At 51.8% G+C, this 19,279-nt stretch overlaps 1 protein-coding gene across 3 annotated transcripts; it reads right to left on the bottom strand.

Annotated features, from left to right (window-relative positions):
* Positions 1-3,713: 3,713 nt before the first annotated feature.
* On the bottom strand, positions 3,714-18,566 carry EIF3D (eukaryotic translation initiation factor 3 subunit D). 3 transcript variants are annotated; one of them, XM_081059072.1, is made up of 15 exons: positions 16,730-18,566; positions 13,972-14,103; positions 13,627-13,672; positions 12,811-12,947; positions 12,133-12,218; positions 11,800-11,872; positions 10,905-11,017; positions 10,160-10,292; positions 9,564-9,711; positions 8,677-8,807; positions 7,938-8,023; positions 7,707-7,836; positions 4,709-4,851; positions 4,232-4,515; positions 3,714-3,834 (listed from the first exon to the last, which is right to left on the bottom strand). In XM_081059072.1, the coding sequence occupies exons 2-15, from the start codon at positions 14,092-14,094 to the stop codon at positions 3,821-3,823; spliced, it is 1,647 nt and encodes a 548-aa protein (XP_080915198.1). In that variant the 5' UTR covers positions 14,095-14,103; positions 16,730-18,566; the 3' UTR covers positions 3,714-3,820. The 3 variants fall into 3 exon arrangements, with proteins under 3 accessions (XP_080915198.1, XP_080915199.1, XP_080915200.1); XM_081059073.1 differs by having other exon boundaries at positions 16,653-17,918; XM_081059074.1 differs by lacking the exon at positions 16,730-18,566 and adding an exon at positions 14,680-15,689.
* Between the last annotated feature and the right edge of the window lie 713 nt (positions 18,567-19,279).

The following is a 19,279-nucleotide window of genomic DNA, read 5'->3' as shown; positions in this document are numbered from 1 at the left end:
GCCCTCCCGCCCGGCCAATGGCAGAGCGCGGGGTCACGTGCGCATCGCGCAGCGCGCCGGGGCGGTCCGGCGGCCTCGGTGTCTAGGCCGCGCAGGAGAGCCCTTCACGTGCTGCTCCCCGCCGGCGGCCAGCGTGCGGTGCTGGGAGTGGCGGGGCTGCAGAACTGATCCGGCACCGGCTGGGGGCTGTTGTTTTCAAGCTGTGCTTTTCCAGTCGTGACACAGGGGAGCTGATTGTTTTGGAAAAATTCACAGCGTTTATACTGCACCGTGACTGTAGTCCAAGAATAGTCGGCTGCCCAGGTTTTGGCGACTGAAAGCCAGGTTGGTGAAGCTAGGACAGAAAAATCAATTAACAAGTATTTGCTACTATGGACAAAAAAAGGGGTTCTATAGAAAGTAGTGTATCTCACGGTGCTCTGATCATATTACATTGGTGCAAAAATGGCGGTTTTTGCAATTTTTAACCTTTTAAACCTCCATTACTTTTGCACCAACCTAATAAATTACTAACCGGGCAGGTCCTGGTCAGTAGTCATGCCCCAGGCACATAACTTTAGTAAAAAGGTTTATCTTTGCCTTAAAGCAAGCACTGTCCAGTGTTTCTATGCTCAACACATCTTTATATGCCTGTGTTCAGACCCCCTTAAGCGGAAGGGCTGAGAGCACATGAACCTTAATTATCCTGTAACCGGATCCTGCCTCGCTTTCTCCCACCCTCTTGTAGTTTTCCTTACATTCCCTCCTTAATTCCAAATGCATAAAAGAAACTGCAAACCATCCTTCTGAGAAGCATTTTTCTCAATCTGTTGAGATCTTGCTTCAAGGCATATGCTTGGTTTGGCTCAAAATTTTATAAAAATTATTTGGAGGTTTGAAAGTTCTCACCTGGACACTACAATAATTCAGTCTACTGTTTACAAGAAACATTCATGACTGACTTGATCTTCCACCAACGGGTGGGGTAGGCCCCGATTCTGTTTCCAGCATTCTGTAGTTACTGGCCAAATGGAGGTTTAGGGGTGATTCAAGATCACACAGTTAAGACGTGGAGCCTGGAACCACCCCTGCCCCCCTTTATTTCAAATTATGGACTCCTTCCAAAACGTTTTTTTTTTTTTTTTTTTAAAAGACAACCTAATTTTTTTTTTTTAATTGGGGAAGGGGAACAGGACTTTATTGGGGAACAGTGTGTACTTCCAGGCCTTGTTTTTCCAAGTCAAGTTGTTGTCCTTTCAGTCTTAGTTGTGGAGGGCGCAGCTCAGCTCCAGGTCCAGTTGCCGTTTTCTAGTTGCCGTTTTCTAGTTGCAGGGGGCACAGCCCACCATCCCTTGTGGGAGTCGAACCAGCAACCTTGTGGTTGAGAGGACGCACTCCAACCAACTGAGCCATCTGGGAGCTCAGCGGCAGCTCAGCTCAAGGTGCCGTGTTCAATCCTAGTTGCAGGGGGCGTTGCCCACCATCCCTTGTGGGACTCGAGGAGTTGAACTGGCAACTTTGTGGTTGAGAGCCCATTGGCCCATGTGGGAATCGAACCAGCAGCCTTCGGAGTTAGGAGCATGGAGCTCTAACCACCTGAGCCACCGGGCCGGCCCCCAAAACATTTTTTATTCATGCATCATGTTTTACAAGCTTGGAAATGTTGTAAACAAAGTGGCCTAGTGTTAAAGGTACTTAAACACAAACCCGCTAACGCACAGTAACTGGGTGGCTGAAGCAGAGGGAACATAGAGAATGGCAGGAGGATGAATCTGACCCGCCATTGAAGTGTACTGGGTGATCGTAGCTGGTTTTCCAGAGGTGGAATGTGATCGTCGACTTGGAAACCATCAAGTAGGTATTACGTCATCAAAAGTACTGAGGAAAAAGGATTATGATTCAGTGTATGCAAATATGGCGAGCTTCTGAACCAGACCAAGATGGAGGGGCAACTGACAGAAGGGAAGAAGCTCTGGGGAGGGGCAGTTACCACCATAGAGGTCTTCCTGTCATGTTCTTGTTCTCGTTACCACGGCAGGAACTCCTACCATCAACCCTAGCTCCTCCCACAGGCCCGTCGATTATGGTTAAAATGTCCTAATTTTTCTTAAGATTTACATGGGCAGAACACAGTGCATTTGAGGGAAGGTCAGGAACCTTCAAGGGGCATTAAGCAGTCCAGTGAGATGGGGCTGAGTTCTCATGGGCAGGTAGCCATGCCTAGTATGGAAAGAACTCTGTAGTCTTCCAGCTTTGCATGGCTGGAGCTTTCCACTAAAAATAGTAGCTGTGACCTCCCTGCCAAAAGACCCACTAAGCAATGCCACTTACCAGTAATTTTCACAGCCTGTATGAGCATCAGAGAAAAGCTCCACTAGAGCACAGTCTTTTTCACTCTGGTGACCTCAGTGCTTTCTCCAGGATCGTGGGCATGCAGGAGGCCCTCAGTGAGCATTTGTTGAACATTGAACGCAGACAGGCCAGGGAAAATTCTAACTGAAAGTAAAGTAGCGAGGTCTACTTGGTGGCTGTGAAGATTTGAGAATGGGGGCTGGTCAATTATTTAAGTCCTTAAAGTTGTTGCTGGTCTTTTGGTGGGTAGCAGGAAATTAGGACTGTTGGCTGTGGCAGGGCCTTGAGCTGAGACAGCCTGGACGGTAGGGAGCAGGATGCTATGGCAGGGTTGTGAGTAAGGATTGTTTTCAGCAGTCAACGTGGTGGTCCCACGCAGGGAAGGTGAAAGGGCACAGCTCAAAGAAATATGTGGAAGCCGTTGTGCAGTTTTGAGTGAGCGTGAAACGTACTTCTACCTGCCCATCAGTCACAGCAAATCCCACTGGAGTGCATCATGAGTGTTCAAGAGGCAGCTTGGTAAGCAGCGGCCTAATTTTGAAACCCCTTAGCACGTCACACCACTTTAACGCCCACTTTTTAACATTTCACTTACATTGAAAACGCCCTAAGGAGCACCTTTATGCTTTATCTTCCTAGTAACTCTAACAAAGTTCAATACATTTTTGCTTAGTTTTTGAGGCTCAATTATTTTGATTAAAATAGTAACTTTAGGAATGTGACTCAAAAGCTGAGCCTATTTCCTTATCTGTACAATGGTATGACTTCCAGCAGTATCGTAAGTTCTGTGTCAGGCTCAGATGAGCTATTTCTAGAAAGCTTAGTGTACCTGGCAGCGTAATTACTTCAGGGTGTCAAGAACAGAACACTATTCCCTTATAAAAACAACTTTACATATCCTAAACATCTGTAGCTGATGTTTATGACGTGAGACTGTCACCAGCCCATGCTAAGCTTGGAAACAATTCACAAACCATATGATCACCACTCAGTGGAACGTGTCAAAATCTTCTGACGCCGTCTCCTCTGGGAGCTGCCACCCACCTCAAGTTCCAAAGACTGTGCCTGCTTCACCTTTTCCTAGTGATTTGTGTCTCTAAGGGCAGCAGCTGGTTATGGCGCACAGCCAGCAGGCACTCATGCTTGTGGAAATGGACTTCTCATGGGGACCTCCAGGAAAGGATAATTCCACCGGGTTCCCAGGACAGAAAAATCTAGGGCATTTACCCTCCAACAGGAATGTAAGACTAATAATGCTCAAGAACAAATGATGGAACCCAGGTTATGACCTCCAGACAGAAACTTCTGTATGTCACCCTCCCTCTCCCAAGGGCTACTTGGAGAAGGACGAAGGGCCGTGAATCGTAATGCAGGCACGCAATGAGAGTGAGACTGGAGAGACTTATACTTTATTCCCAAGTATCAGACAAAGATTCCACCAGGCATCCAAGGCCCTCCTAGGCTTGGTGGCTTTACAAACTCCAGCTCCTTAAGTTTCTTCCTCTGAAAGATATAAAATGTTAGAAAAATGAGCCACGTCAAACTGGTGAACTGCTATGGTTTGCAACACCTCCTCTCACAGGGCTAAGAGTCCGCCTTCAGTCACTAGCCGTGGAAGCAGGAAAGACAGCTGCAGCCGGGGTAACTAAGCCGGGCAGCTGTCTCCTCCAGCCCACTGGCTGACATCAGGGACGTCATCATCTTTCTCACCCTCGCCTCTAAGAGACCACTCTCCTCCCATCCCCTGCACGTGACCCAAAGCCCTTGAAGCGGCTCCTGGAGCTGAGTGAATGCTTCCCCAAATTAAGTCAAGCCTCCGGGAATGCTCGTTTTACATCAAGGTTCAAGAGCACGACGGCCGTAGAGCTCGCTCCCCCCTCGAAAGAGGCTCGCCACGAACCTTCTTCCTCCTCCTCCTCTTCCTCCTCCTCCTCGTCGTCCTCGTCGGAGCTGAAGGTGCCGTCGGGCAGGCTATAGACGCGGATGACCTGCTTGTTGGGGTCCTTGAGGATGAGGTACTTGCCCTCCTCCAGCTTCATGCAGATGTCGATGACGCAGCGTAGGATACCCCAGGCGTTCTCCACGCTCAGGTTGATCTGGCTGGCAAACTCATTGGGCTTGAACTGCTGCGTGCCCAGGATGACGTGGCGCGACGAGTCTTTCACATGGTACCGGGACACGTAACTAGTGGGGAGGCGGTGTTAGTGGTGGGGGCAGGCCGGCCCGGAGACACAGCAACGCCCGGGGCAAACACCAGGGCACAGGGGACCCTGCCACATGCTCTTCCCGAGGGAAAGGGAAACGGCGAGCCCGTCTCCCTACCCGCAGAGCCCTCCTCCCGGAAGATGAGTTCACAACTCCTGGACAGGAATCTCACCCAAGCTTCAGGTACTCGGATCCAGCCAGCAAAGCACAGCAGGTCCACCGCGCCAACTTGTAGCTGTTGTTCTTCAGCTCGGTGGCGATGACGGCCCCTCGCTGGGAGTCCAGCTTCTGACGCCAGTCAACGCCGTTACAGTGCTGCGGAAGGAAAGCACCGGTTACGGGAGTGAAGGCAGGCTTCGCTGAAGGCTCTGGTACCTCTTTGGGCAGAAAAGGAGCTCCCTGCTGGGCTTGACGAGGAGGTGGGTGAGGCCGCAGGTAAATCCGAGGTAAGACTTCTCAGTTAAGAGCCAAAGACAAGGCCCCGGCCTTGCCCAGCCTGCCACACAGCAGGCACGTCCTCTCTTCAGAAGAGCTCAGCCAGACGAGGACGTACACACATACCAGTTAGAAACAGTGCCGTGTCAATGGCAGAGGTGGGTGTGTGCTGTGTGTTTTGTGGTAAGGAAGGGTTGCACAGAGGAAGAGCTGCAGCTAACCAAGTGCAGAACCCTGGCAGAGGCTGGAGGTGGAGTGACCTGAGAGGCAGGGGAGACAGACAGGCTGGATTAGTCCTGGGTGGGGGTGGGGGCCCGCAGAGCGTGAGGTCAGAGTCGGCGTTGTATGTACACGTGTGAGCAGACAAAGCAGGACGAGACCCCAGAGATCATCTTCTCCAGCCGCCTATTTTACAGATAGTGAACTTGGCCTCAGAGTGAAGTGACTGGTTGAAAGTCTCATGGTAGAGCTTTCCAAACCTTCTTGGTTCATAGCAATAATAGCCCAAAGAAACACTGAAGAGTCCCTTTTACCGCGTTTCCCCAAAAAGAAGACCTAACCCGAAAATAAGCCCTAGCATGATTTTTCAGGACGACATCCCCTGAACATAAGCCCTAATGCGTCTTTTGGAGCAAAACTTAATATAAGACCCAGTCTTGTTTTCGGGGAAACACGGTATCAAGCTACTTAGGACTAGTATTCTGACAGATGTCTCTTTCCTCTAAAATTACAAACATTCTGCAGTCCCCTTGTGAGTTTGCTGTGGCACAGGAAGTCTTCTACAACCACGCTGCATGACGGACGGAAGCAGTGGTTTGGACAGTTAAGCGGCACAGATACACTGAATGGGGTGGTAAGGAGGGGGAAGTTAGGAGACAATACAAAGTAAGAGGTATACGGAATGGGGTCCTAAACTAGGGTGAGGCCAGTGAGATCCAGCACTGGGGGAGAAGACAGCCCGTACGTGGCAGCAAGAGAGAAGCGTGCAGGAGTTGGAGGGGTTTGAGGCTCTGAGCCTAAGTGAGCAGGACAAAGACAAAGCTGATAGACAGGCAAGACACAGGTAATGATAGGAATGAGGACACAGGAAGGGCAAGGTGTTTTAGCAGGAACACAATGGAACGGGGAGTCAGAGGAGATGCGAGGAAACATGTTTTAAAGTTCAAGGGTGAGGCTTGGGGCAGGCAGAATTCTAGGATGACCCCAATGACCCTTGCCGTTGCAGAATCCCACCTTGGAGCGTGGGTGGTACCTGTGACTAGGATGAAATATCACCACCATGACTATATGTCGAGAGATTCTGCAGCTGTAATTAGTTAAGGTCCTTAAGCTAGGGAGACCATTTGGGTGGGCCTCCCCTAACCACAGGGCTCTTAAATCTGGGTGTAGCGATCAGACAGAAGTCAAGAGATTAGGCGCATGAGAAAGACTTGCTGTTGCTGGTTTGAAGATGGAGAAGGAATGTGGGTGGTCTCTAGGAACCGAGAGGCCCCAGCGGATAGCTGGCAAAAGCCCTACAACTGGAAGGAACTGAATTCTGCCAACTAGAATGAGCTTGGAAGTGGATTTTCTTCCAGAACCTCTAGATGTGTTCAGCTCTGCTGACACCTTGATTTCAACTTTCTGCTACCCTGAGCAGAGGACCAAGCCACGTGATGCTGGATTTCTGACCTACCAAACTATGACTAATGGACGTCATTTTAAGCCTCTAAGGTTGTTAATTTGTTATGGAACAAAAGATAACTGTGTGAAGAGATAATTATAGCAAAAAGAGCTATGGAGGGGCTGACCCTAAGGGAATGCTCCCTAAGGGTCAAAAAGGAGAGGAACCAGCAAAAAACACGTGAAGGGAGTCGAGAAATGTGCGAGACGGAGTAATGTAGGTAGTGACTGAGGGCAAAGCCACATCGATACAAGGGTGCCACATGCCACAGGGGGGTCATGGTGGTGAAGGCCACGGGGCCAGAGCGAAGACCACAGCCAGCCTCCCAGTGCTGCTTCGGCAGGGCTGGGGCTAAGGAACCTAGGAACGCTCATCAGCGGTGTTCAAGGCCAATCCCTTGGCTGTAATGAGGATAGCACATGGCCCTCTGTACGCCACCGCACAGGACACCCATTCAATCCAGGAGCTGTCCCTCCCCTCGAGGACCCTTGACTGCACAGTGGCACCCGGGAACACTGCCGCCCACTTCGAATTCAGGCACATAAGCCTGGGCAGCTCCAGAAAGGGTAACAGCCCAACAGTCATAGTGCACCAGCATGTGAGAGCAGAAAAAGGAAAAACAAAGGCAGCACGTTTCGTTCGAGGTGCTTCCTGAAGAGCCAAATCTGAGCTAATCTTAGAATCCCCGAGTTCAGTAAGTGAAAGAGCTGGCAACAGAATCAGAAGATAGAAAAGAAGGCAGTGGCTGTACTTAAGTGAAAGAACAGGTCAAAAAAAGGAGCTGCCAGTCTTACAGGAAACCTGCCAGCCCCAATAATAAGGAGATCAAAATCACATGCGCACAGACAGCAGAGGCCGACAGGAGGTCGGAACAGAACAGAGGGAGAAAGTCCTGGAAGCAGGTAGTTACCCTCACACATGGTCTTTCTCATTGAGGAACAAAGTGGGGGAAACTTCAGAGGACAAGAAAACTCTCGGCAGCTCTCAGTCATGCGAGGGGAACAGCAAGAGGCTCCCCAGTGCGAGCGGTGACAACACGTGGGGCCCCACCAGGGCGACGCAGGTGCCTCACCCGGGAATCCCACTCGTTGAGGGTCTTGATGTTGATGAAGGACACTTCCCCATTGGCTCCGGTCATGACGCCGTCATGCTCACAGCGGACAATCAGGTCAATGTCATCCCCAAGCTTCCACCTGCGGTAACTGCAATGAAGAAGGGACTCCTTTGGTCACTGAGATCCTGAATTTCAGATGATTTCCCCCATACAGGGTCGGGTCCGTGCACCCCACCGGAGGTGACTTACCGGTATGCGACGGAGGCGATTTCATTCTTATCCATGTCGTCCTCCACAAACGGGTTTGGGTTGGGGAAGTTGTATCTTTCTTTCCCCTGCAAAAATGACACAAGTGTTAGGCGACAGCACCAACTTGTTGCCAAGCCAAGTAGCCAGACCATGCACCTCTGTAGTTACAGCCAGGCTGGGTCCCTGGAAGCCTCGAGAGGGCTCTGAGCTCACGGTGTGGTGTCTGCCTATATGCTCCCTCTGAGCACAAGCGAGCACCCGTGAATCACAATGGATGGAACAGCGTTTACTGACAGCTTCCACGTGTCCACTGTTCCATTATCCCATTTCATTAGCAATCACACCCCTCCTGCTTCACTGTTCTCCACAGCACACACCGTATGTGTTTAGGGTTTATTGTGTTTCCTCCTCCATGATGAAGCTTCCTAGGGCTAGGAAGCTTTGTACCTATACGGTGCATTTGTCAAGTAATCCAAGGGATCTTCACAGTGCGTCCATGCGAGACAAGCACTGTCAGCGTTCTAATTTTATAGACAGGCAGCACGCCCGACACCAGAGCTATGAAGCGCTGGGTCTAGGCTTCAGAGTCAGGCAGTGTGACCTCAAAGCCCAAGCTCGGAACCCCTGGGCGACCGGGAGGGACCCCATGTACCCCGCCCAATCCCACAAGCCCAGAGCCCACGCCGCAGGGCTCAGTGAAAGCGGCTGTTGAGGGAGTCCGACGAGCGCCAGTGCTCACCATCCTCAGGCACTGCTGGGAGAAGTTGTGGTTGATGTAAGTTGCTTCCATGGCCAGGTTGCGGGGCGAGTTGAAGGAGTTACCCTCGTCTTGAGGGGGCTCGTTGGCCGTCTCACTCACCGTCAGGAGGTCTGCAAAAGAAACAGCCTGTCACCCACCCACGAAACAAAGAACCACCGATGACGTGCACGGCTCCGTGGGGAGACGTGGTCCACGTGACAAAGGCCTCCCCTTCAGAGAACTGCCGTCTACCAACACAGGCCTCCCACGCGTGGGACGTGCAGGGGAGGGTCTGTGCAGTGCTCCTGGATGACCCTCGGTGCTACCATGAAATTCAATCACGGCGTGAAAAGCTATCCCTTTCCAATCTTTTTGGATTCCTCCACAGAATGTTTGATTTTATTAGCTCTTAAACAAAGAGAAGGCTTGAGGCACGCGATATGGTTGTACTGTTTTGTGTCACTGCTGTTATTACCGCGTGACCTGGTTTTCAGTCATGGCAGGTGTGTACATACATACACGAATGGTGTAAGATATGTGCATATGTATTCTTTCCTTTACAAATACACTGAGGTAAAAAAAACACACCCCACCAGCTTAAAGAAAAACACTTAAGTAAATACTACAGATGTTATGGAGAGATGGCAGAGGTCAGGAAAGTATTACTCAAATGAGTAACATCTGGAAGCATAATTTCGGTGCGCTGTGAGGACTCAGAAAGCTGATGCCCCAGGGAGGGACTGAGTGACCGTCTGAGGAGGCGGGGAGGGGTTCCCACATGCCCGGGGGGAGACAGACCACCTTCTACTCATCCTCCAGGACCAGGGAGCTTCTCTGACCCAACAAACACTCAACGCCTTTGTGTTGTTCCCAGACAGGCTTCTTACCAAAGTCAGAGTTGTCCCTCTTGTCAAAGAAGAGCTTGGACCCGACTCTCTGTACGACAATGTCCCAGGAATACACGGAGCGGGTGCAGCTCATCAGTGTGGCCAGAATGGCGTCAGTGGCAAACACATTCCCCTGTGTTTTTGCCAGCTGTGAAGAGGACAAAAGAGAGGAAAAAGGTGAGGACGTGCTTAGAACCAGTTGCCCACTCGCGCGGAGGGGAGAGCTGTTACACCCACACCCACACAGAACACGCGTGCGTATAGCCAGCGAGCTGCTGCTGGCAGCCTCCACCCTGGGACGTGTGTGTCCACAGCTCACTGAGCACTCGCCGTGTTCCAGGCAAGCACTGACAAGGCTTCCTTTCACCCTCACCCCAGGCGCACGTGGTAAGTAAGTGCGTTCACCCCACTTCACAGGGAGAAAGCAAAGGCCCCAGAGAGGTGAAGCTAGGACGTGCATAGCGCCAGGATTCGCATCCGGCACTCACGGGCCAGCCAGCAGAGTGGCTGTATGTTCACCCACCCCATCCCCCTCTGACTCAGCAGACTGTATCTAGAGGGCTCCCAGGCGCCTTCAGGTGGCGGGGAGCGCGCACCTTTCGGATCACAGGGTCGTCGGTGGTGGTGACCGTGTGGAAGATGCGCTTGATGCTGCGCAGCGGCTTCTCGCTCCTCGTGGTGATGCGGTCGAAGGCTTTGTCGTAGTACTCCAGGGCCCCACAGCACTCGCTGCAGGAGCCAAGCCATGCAAAGCAAAGGGAAGAGGGTCACCGCTTTCTTACACCTCGGCACCTACGTCTCATCCCGGTCTAATATGTACGAGATGGAAACTGTCTGACAGTGAGAGCAGGAGACAACTCAGTGCTCACTCAGGACCCGTCTCCTTAGCTCCCGACGTGGCCCCACAGGACACTGTGAACACCACTGATTCCGCCCCACCCCCACTTAAAGATGGGGAGATGAGGGGTGACAGACAGAAGACTGGCGCTCCAGCCCCCCACTGAGCCGTTCCCACGCACGTGGCCTCTGAGGTAAGGGCTCTCTGGATGTCAGGAAAAGCTCTGCTCCTGCCAAAGGAGCTGTATCACTTAATTTCTCTTTTGATCAGCATTCCAGGAAACCGAAAGAAATCTGGTTTTCCTTTGTTCCTTTTCTCTTTCTGCCAAAAAGAGCTATATAACTTAATTTTATTTTTCTTTTGCTCGCAATGCCAGGAAGTTGAAAGAGATCTGAAGTTGAGTACCACTAAACTTCTTTCTGTTCCCCCCCGCCCCCCCCCCCCCCCGCAGCGATTGTTTTTAAGCTCATCTGTCAATCGTATGCAATGGTGACGCCACTTACATGTCCTGTGGCTCTGATACTTCCAGGTAACGCATCTTCATTAACTGGGGAAAGTCCATTTCCTCTTTCACTTCCCAGTCACTACGAACTTCAACCGAAGAGTCTCGGGGTTTCTGTAGTAGAAAACCATTGGAGGGAAAAGACATCACAGCCAGTGCAAGACATAAGCAAAAGGCAGGTTAACAGCGTGAAGGGCTTTTACTGAATAAACGTCTGGAACATTTACTCTGTGTTGGCTGTTTTAGAACACAGAATCCGAATCCCAGAGCGTACAATCTAGAAGACAACTGAAGGGATCAAGAATTCAAAACCAAATGGGAATGCCACTCCTAGGTAAGGACGCCACCCAGGGAACACCAGCTCTTCATGTATTTGTATTTCATCAAGAAGTTGTAGCAGCTCCTTTAGCTTTCTCTCAGAGTATTTAGCTATTTGTTCTTGACGCAGCTAGCATCCTCTCCAGCAATGTGTAACCTGGACAACTGTAACTGAACTCGTGCTCACACGCGTCTATTCCCACAATGCCCACACAAACACCTGTACAGGAATGGTACCAGCAGCATTATTCCTCATAGTGGACACAACCCAAATGCCCACCAGCTGATGAACGGATAAACAAAATAGGGTCCATCCACACGATGGAATAGGGCGATAGAAACAAATGAAGACCCGATACATGTTACAACGCGGATGCACCTTACAGGCCACGTATTGTGTGATTCCATCATGGGAATGGTTGTACAATTCTGTGAATGTACGAAAAACCACTGAACTGTACACTTTGAACGGGTGAATCGCATAGTATGTGAATTATTAATACATCTCAAGCTGTTCCAAGACCGAATAAATAAGCAAAATCAAATTCCTAGAGAGAATTCTGGTATGGATACACTACCTGTGATTTTTGGTCCCATTTCTGCCTCACTCCAAATTGTTTCTGGAATTTTTTCTGCAGGCGTATGCGTTCTCTGGGAAGACAGGAAAATTGTGCTTTCAGTGCAGGTTTTTAAGAAAAACAGGGACTTAATATTGCCACAAACTGAAATTGGCCCTTGGAGAATGTCAGGGTTGAAACAGTGGCTTACCCAGCTTTAGGAAGGTATTTTTGTTGTGTGTTTTTTTTTTTGCACTGGTGGGGGAGATAACCATTCTCCCATTTTGGCCTAGTGATCTCAGAGTACGGTCAGTCTTGGAAGAATACCTTGTTTGGGCAGGATGGGAATCTCACCTCTCTTTCTGCTTGGCGCTCTTAGGCAGGGTCTGCAGGTTGAATTGTAACATGTTCCGTCGATCTTTGTCTCTACGGAGGTTTCGCTGGGAAATATGAAAAAACACCCATGTTAAAATATTGGAGGTGTGACTCACAATGGACAGTACTTAATGGGAAGCCATCAGCCCAAGTTCAGGAGGTGAAATCCGAGTTGCACATTTTACTCTGTTTTCACTCTAATCAACAGTCTGGGGGTTTAGCTGAGTAAGTACTTGGAATTAGCTTGGACTGGCATTCACACACATATTTTTTATTGAAGTAGGTTTATTGGCTTTTATTAGAGTTGCTGAATTTGCCTCTTCATGTAATAAGCTGTGGTCCGACTGGACCATCTGCTTAATAAAGCCTGCAACCCAGCAATTAAGACAAGCAACAGGCACAGATGCACCTTTTCATCCAGCACAAAGATCATTCTGAGCACAGGGCCGTGGTATCCTAGCTACTGGTCAACAGAAAGCTAAACCATTTAAACGCATCCGTGGTCCTAGTAAAGTTTACTTCGGAACGATTCGTCACTGAACAGCTACTTGGGGTTTGCTACGAGACCTAATATAACATGGACTCCTCCCCCCAGCACTCACAGGGTTACACTTTCAGCAGCAGGTGACAGACAGCCCCAGGCTGTAACAGTCCTACCTGTGCAAACCGCATCCGATTCCGCTGGTAGGCCGTCTTCTGTGTGCGCGCTGTATCCACCAGCTGGAAACTAGTCTCATCCTCCTCGTGGAAATACGCATACTGACTTCCACCACCAAACTGAGAGGAGTATTTATCTGGGGACAAAGGTGACAGTGTGACGACCACGACCCACAGACTTTACAAAGACACACTAAAGCCTTGCTATTTAAGCGCGGCCTCCGGCCCCTCGGCAGCGGCTGGTGCATCTCAGACGCGCAGACTCACGGCCTCACCCCAGCGCCGCCGAGTCATTTTACAGGATTCCCAGGTGACTCATATGCACATTCAAGTTTGACAAACTCTGCCCTAAAGAACATTCGAAGTCAAGACAGAGTCTGAGGAACTCAAGATAAGCCCATTCCACTCTCTGCCTTATTCTGTAAGAACAGGAGTTAAAAAACCAATTTACTGCCGCAGGATCTTAAAACCAAGAATTCTGAAACTGGACTCCCCTGGCGACACAGGTTCAGTAAACCCCAAGCAATGAACTGCAAAATGGGAATATGCTCAACAGATTTGCAAAAGGGCTCGTGGCTCCCCAAAGTAGGGGAAAACTCCCACTATAATAGGTCCAACATCTTTAAAGAACAATCTCACTTTTGGGGCTACTTCCAAAAAAATGTGGTCGGTGTCCAGAATCTAGAACATGCTCCTAAACACTGGGTGTTATTATCAGCAGCATGTTCCCATTCTAGAACTTTCCGATGGAGGTTACCAGAAAAAGGAATGGTTTTCCCATGGCCCTGATCGGGTAGTCAGTCGGGGAACACTTACTCGTGTACCTCTTATCTTGGTACGTGGCGCCTGTCCAGTCTGCAACCTAGTAAGGGCAACAAGGGAAGATAGTGCACAGGTCAATGAGGCAATTTTCTGTTGACCCAGAAACCCCCAAAAGTGAGGACACTGTGGGCAAGTAGCAGAAGGACTGGCTCACAAAGCCTTTGTAAGTACCCAGCTGCCTGTGACTACTGGAAGTAGCCAGAGGTGACAACCTTTCTCAGCTGGTGTCCCTATAAGGAACACAGGAATCATGCTTCTGGGAGGATAAAATTGAAACGAACTCGCCGAGAGTAGCAGCCACAGCTTAAAAGGTCTAAACTCCTGCTGATAGGCAAATACCTTTCCTAGTCGATCTCCTTTGCTGAATGGCTGGTAGGGCATATCCCGAAACTGCTCGGGGACTGCACAGGGACCCCAGCCAGAGGGGTTGTCCTGGATCACGGGTGTCATGAACTTTGCCATCTTCTAAACCTTAAAAAAATATAAATAAGTAGCTGCATGAAGAAAGGCCTCCAAGTAAAAGAAGTCTTCTATTTGAGGTAAGCTAAGACGTAAATGATAAAATTAAAAAAACACACACACACAAAACGGAACTCTGTTAGTTACTCCCTTCTTGCGAATACTTTTAACTCAGAAGGCTGCTAACAAAACTGAGTTACCATATTTCATTTTTTCCCACTGTAACATCCTTGAAATGAGTTTGCACCTTCTGCTTGGTTGGGTGTCATAACTGACAGTTTTTCTTTCTTAGTGTTACAATAGAATAATCATGCTTGGTTAAACTTGGTGGTGTCTCACAGATTGGATAAAATATAACTTTTTTTCAAGTGTAATAACCAAGTTCTGGTTCTCAGAAACACCTTCACCATGGCATATAATATTTAACTTCCCTAAGCCTCAGCCTTTTCATCTGTAAAATAAGTAAGGTCCTTATTTTGTTTATATCAGAGGATCACTGTGAAAAGTCTTATTAGTTAACACACACAGAAATGCTTTCATTGTAAAATGCCACACAATTGCTATTCAGACTTGCAAAAATACATTTACATGGAGTCTGAGAAAAATAAGCCTGTGAGTATATCCTGAAATTCAACTTTCTTTTCTTGTTCTTCCAATTTCCTGTCGCCAACGCAAATCCTTATGCAGAACAAGCGGACACAGAGCCAAGGAAAAGGCCTGCCGGAAGCTGAAGAGGTCACCAGAAACCTTCAGCCAACAAAGTGGCCACAGATCGAATGTTCATAAGTATTTTCAGTACCAGGCACTGTCCATTGTGCTTACGTGCAGAAATTCACTAAATCCCCCAACAATCTGAGGTAGGGGCCAGTATTACCCCCATTTTTTAGATAAGAAAATCGAGGCACAGAGAAGTTAAGAAATTGCCCAAAGTTGCAATGCTAGCTGATGAAAAATTTGAACCGTGGCAGTCTGGCTCCGGAGTCCACTCTGCCTAAAGCTGTAGCTCCTCTCAGGAGAGTGAAAACCAAGGACTCCCAACGGATGCTTGACAGACACCTGACAGTTCCTGTCAAAACCTCACGCACCCACCATCCATTGCAAGCCTCTAAAAATGCTCAGAAGGTGAGTTCCCAGAGCAAAACTCATTACACAAATACTTCTGGAGGGTGGTGTAGGGACAGAGCCCCAGAGAGCGGTGTGCAGGCTGTCAGCCTCACGTGGCGGGGTGCGGGCTCGGGTAGCAGACGGCCGTCAGCGGTAAGCAGTCAGCCACGTAGCCACTGATATAACTGCCTTGGCCACGTTGGTTGGTTGGTTGGTTGGTTGGCAGAGAAGCGGGCGGCAGATTGCAGATGGCGTGGCTCCTATTCCCGTGTCTCCCGCCCAGCCGCCAGCGAGAATAACAGTGGTGTGACTCCCCTACCCAGGGCTCCGTGGGTGCTCCTGTTTGGCCGCGCAGTGTCCTGCGTTCTTGTGCGGGGAGCGGGACCAGGGACCCCGCACGACAGGGGTAGAGCAATCAAAGAGCACTGGCCACTGAATTGAGTACATTCTCCTCTTTGTCCCACGAAGGGGAGACTAAGGCTTCCTCCAGGGGCGACAGCAGCAGGAGTTGGGTGACAACAAGCGAATGAACCCGGGAGCTGCACCCTCCGAGTCCGACCTTCACTTCCACTCCAGGAAGAGGACCGAGGAGGGCGGCGGTCTCAAACCAGTCCCCGTCCAGTAAGTGTTTACCGGCTCCCCCTGAGTGTCGGGCGCCGTGCGGGGCACGTCACCCACGGGTCCCCAAGCAGCACCTTGGAGGTAAACACGTGAGCGCGGCCGAGCCAAGGGACGGGGCTGCGCATCGTGTCAGAACCGGTTGGCTTCCGGGCCGCCCGCCGTCCGCGCAGCACCCGTCCCGCTCCGTTCTCGCCGCACAGCGGCCTCAGACCTGGGGTTTCAGACTATATTTAATAGATGTTTGGAAATACATTAAAAAAACACCAACACACGACTTGTGTGCAGAGCTCAAGAAGGCAAGAGGCCCAAGGCCCGGCAGGCACTTTCCCGGGGAGGCCGCCCGGTTCCGACCCACGTCGGGAAGGCGGGCGCAGAACGGGAGCAGGAGGCCGCGGCGAGCGCCGGGGGCGGGGCGGGGCGGGGCGGGGGCCGCTCCTCGGGGACCGGGGACCGCAGGCCGCGTGCTCGCTGCGCCCCCGCCGGCCGCGCCCCCGGCCCCGCGCGCGGTTTCCAGCCGGGGACCAGCGCTGCTCCACGCCAGCCTTCCGTTTCACACGGAGGGACGGAACCCTGGGCTGTCACCGCTCAGGGCACAGCCGAGCCCGCTCAGCGTGGCACCCCCGGCGCTTCGCTCAGAAACTCGACACGACCCCGAGACCCCACTGAGTCCACGGACGTTACCAAATCCGTCCAGCCCGTGACCGCTACGCGGCGTGTGGGGCCAGGCGCCTCAGCCACAGGGCCGTGCCCCGCGTCCCGGTGTGCGGGGCCTGGGATGCCGGAGGCGGAGTCCTGCGCCGCCCAGCGCAGGAACAGGGGGCAGGCGGGGGACATACCGGGGGTCTCTTCCGGGGGCCTTCCCCGCCCGAGCCGGCTCCGGAGGTTCCCGAACGCTACGGAACGCGCCTCTCACCTGCAACGGCCTCAGCCGGCCCGGATGGCGAAAGATAGTCCAAGCCCGAGAGCTCACTACCAGCGGCACCCGGAGGAACCGGGAAAGGAGAGAAGATGCGCGCGCAGCGACCGGCGCCGTAAACACGACCTGCGCTGTCGTAAAAGGCTCTCCAGCTTCCTTTGGGTTCGGCGACACAGCGCGAGCCGTAAAGCGAAGGCACCCCCGGAAATCTGTCACTGCTCCTTGCGAGGTGGCCTCATTGGCCTTCCCGGCGCCAAGATGTAAGAGGGGTGTTTACAGTTACGTCACGGGGCGTCCGGCGACGCTCCGAGAGGGCGTTCAGGTTTATTGAAACGTGGCGGGCGTGCAGTCCAAGCTGGAGGCGGTGACTGGTTGACAGTCCCTCTGTGTCCCACAATGCTTCACGGGACGCCTCGGCCCCTCTGTATCCCATAACACCGCAGGGGGACGTCGAGCGTCCCAGGCAGAGTTTTAGTTTTCTCCCCCGCCCCGCCCACGACTTTTACAGTTTGGGAAACAGGTCTGCAGGTGTAGAGTGGCCCGCGGCGCTGAGCCTGCTAGTGTAGGGGTGGCTGCCGGGGTTCCAGCCGTCCTTTCGCAGTTCCCAAACTTGTTTGTCTGGCGGAGGTTGCTGGAGCCCTAACTTGAAAAATGCAGATGCCGGGGCTCCCGTGCACAGGGTGTTACTCAGGCCTGGCTGGGCGGGGGTCGCGGGGCCTGCGCTGTCATTAGCAGCCGTGTGTGTGCGTGTGTGAAGCGGGGAGCCTCCTTCCTGTCCTGGCCGCCATGCTGTCCGTGCCCGGCTCCCAGCCGCGGGTTTGCCCGGAGTCCCACCGGGGGTGCCGGCCCCGAGGGCGCGGTTTCATTCCAACCTCAGACCCTCTCCCGCCCCCTAGGCTTCCTCCTCGGCCCCCCGGCCTGTCCCTTGATTGGAAAGCCGTGTGCGGTGAGACCCGACACCCGCTGCTGGCTCTGCCGCGCGAGCTGTGCAGCCGCCACGCCCTGGGGCCGCACGTTGCTCGGCTCCCTGTGCATTGGCGGTAACACCACGGGGGCGCCGTGAGCGTGAAACGCGTGCGTGAAAATGGTAATTCAGCTTCCCCGTCGGGCGCACTTGGTCACTCCGTCTCTCCGCAGCGGTGAACTGACCCGTAAAACGAAGATGTGAGAAGCAGCACCTGGGTCCACAGAGTCTCTCCCAATGTGCCCGTCTTCCAGTTTTCCTAACTTCTCGTTAACGGGCCCGTCAGTGCTGCTCCGTGCGCGCCCTTGCCGTTGTCCTCGCCGGCTCCTCTTCCCTCTCCGCCACATTCGGGCCTCCGCTAAGCCCTCTCTGTGCTGCTTCCAAAACACGTCGCGTGCCGCCCGTCTTCCCCACCACCGCCAGCGTCTGTCCGTCCCCTCTAGGGAGCTCCTCCTTGCACATGGCGGTCAGAGCCACCTGTCCACACCCTCCTGCAGCTTCCCGTGCTGTGCTCGGCGTGAAACAAGAATGTCTCCTGGGGCCGGCCTGGCCGTAGCCACCTTCCAACTTTACATCCCGCCTTTCTATTCTTCCTCCGCTCTAGCGACCGCGGTCTTCTTTTCGTGCTTCAAATACTCCCACCTTATTTCCCTCGAGGCAGGGCTTCTGCACTCAGCGTTCCTCCTGCCTGGCGTACTTTTCTCCAGATTTACCTACGGCGGGCTTGGTCTCATCATCTGTCGTCTCCACTCAGGAGTCACCTCCTCAACGAGATCGTCTCTGACCCCCCTTCCTAGAGCAGTGGCTCCTCTCTCCGTCCCTCGCACCCTCTTCCTCTGCTTTGTTTTCGCCATAGTTCTCCCCACGCTCGGAAATATTTTGTTTCCTGCTTTAGGCTCTGCCTCTGCCTCTGCCGTGTAAGCTCCACCCGGGTAGAGGCTTTGTCGGGCTTGCCCACAACAGTGCCTGGCAATAGACATTTGTTGAAGTGTTGCATGAATGGATAGGGATTTTGTGAGAATTAAATGAGAAAATGAGTTTAGCATATTACCCTGGGCACGTAAATAAGCCCTCAATTAATGTTAGTGTGAGTCAATATCAATAGTAAATTGTAATAGATGCTAAAATATAAGAGGAGATGTAATTTTGCTAAATTGCTTGGATCGTGCTTTTTGCCTTTTTTCGTGTTTTTTTTTTTTTAATTAAAGTTTATTGGGGTGACAATTGTTAGTAAATACCTTTTGTCTTTTATCTTTTTTTGCTGTGGGCCCACTGGCCTTCTTCTGCAGTCTTTCTCTCATGTCACAGTTTAATCGTCTTTCCCATATTTTGGCCCAGATGTCCCTGCCCAGCCCAGATGGAGGAGGATTTGAAGTGTCCTGTCTCATTCTCAATAGTCAGTCCATGGGTTTGGGTGAGAGCTGCCTCCATGCCTCCTCCCAGCTGACACCCCTGCTGCCTCTTTCTGCCTATCTCACTGTCCATTCTCCACGCGACGGAAAGCTGGAACGAGTCCTGTACATGAAATCAGCATGCTCGCCCTCCCTTCCTCCCACGCCTAAAATCTTTCAGTGGCTTACTTT

Source organism: Rhinolophus hipposideros (assembly GCF_964194185.1).
Source record: "Rhinolophus hipposideros genome assembly, chromosome: 9".
NCBI classification, from domain to species: domain Eukaryota; kingdom Metazoa; phylum Chordata; class Mammalia; order Chiroptera; family Rhinolophidae; genus Rhinolophus; species Rhinolophus hipposideros.
The sequence above is the reverse complement of the archived record's forward strand: the minus strand, read 5'-3'. Positions and strand labels throughout refer to the sequence as shown.

Coding starts and splice junctions, on each gene's coding strand:
- EIF3D (XM_081059072.1), bottom strand. CDS start 14,094: ATGGCAAAGTTCATGACACCCGTGATCCAGGACAACCCCTCTGGCTGG. Junction 9,712..10,159: donor ACGACCCTGTGATCCGAAAG/GTGCGCGCTCCC, acceptor TCCTCTTCACAG/CTGGCAAAAACACAGGGGAA. Junction 8,808..9,563: donor GAGGGACAACTCTGACTTTG/GTAAGAAGCCTG, acceptor TTTCTTTTGCAG/ACCTCCTGACGGTGAGTGAG.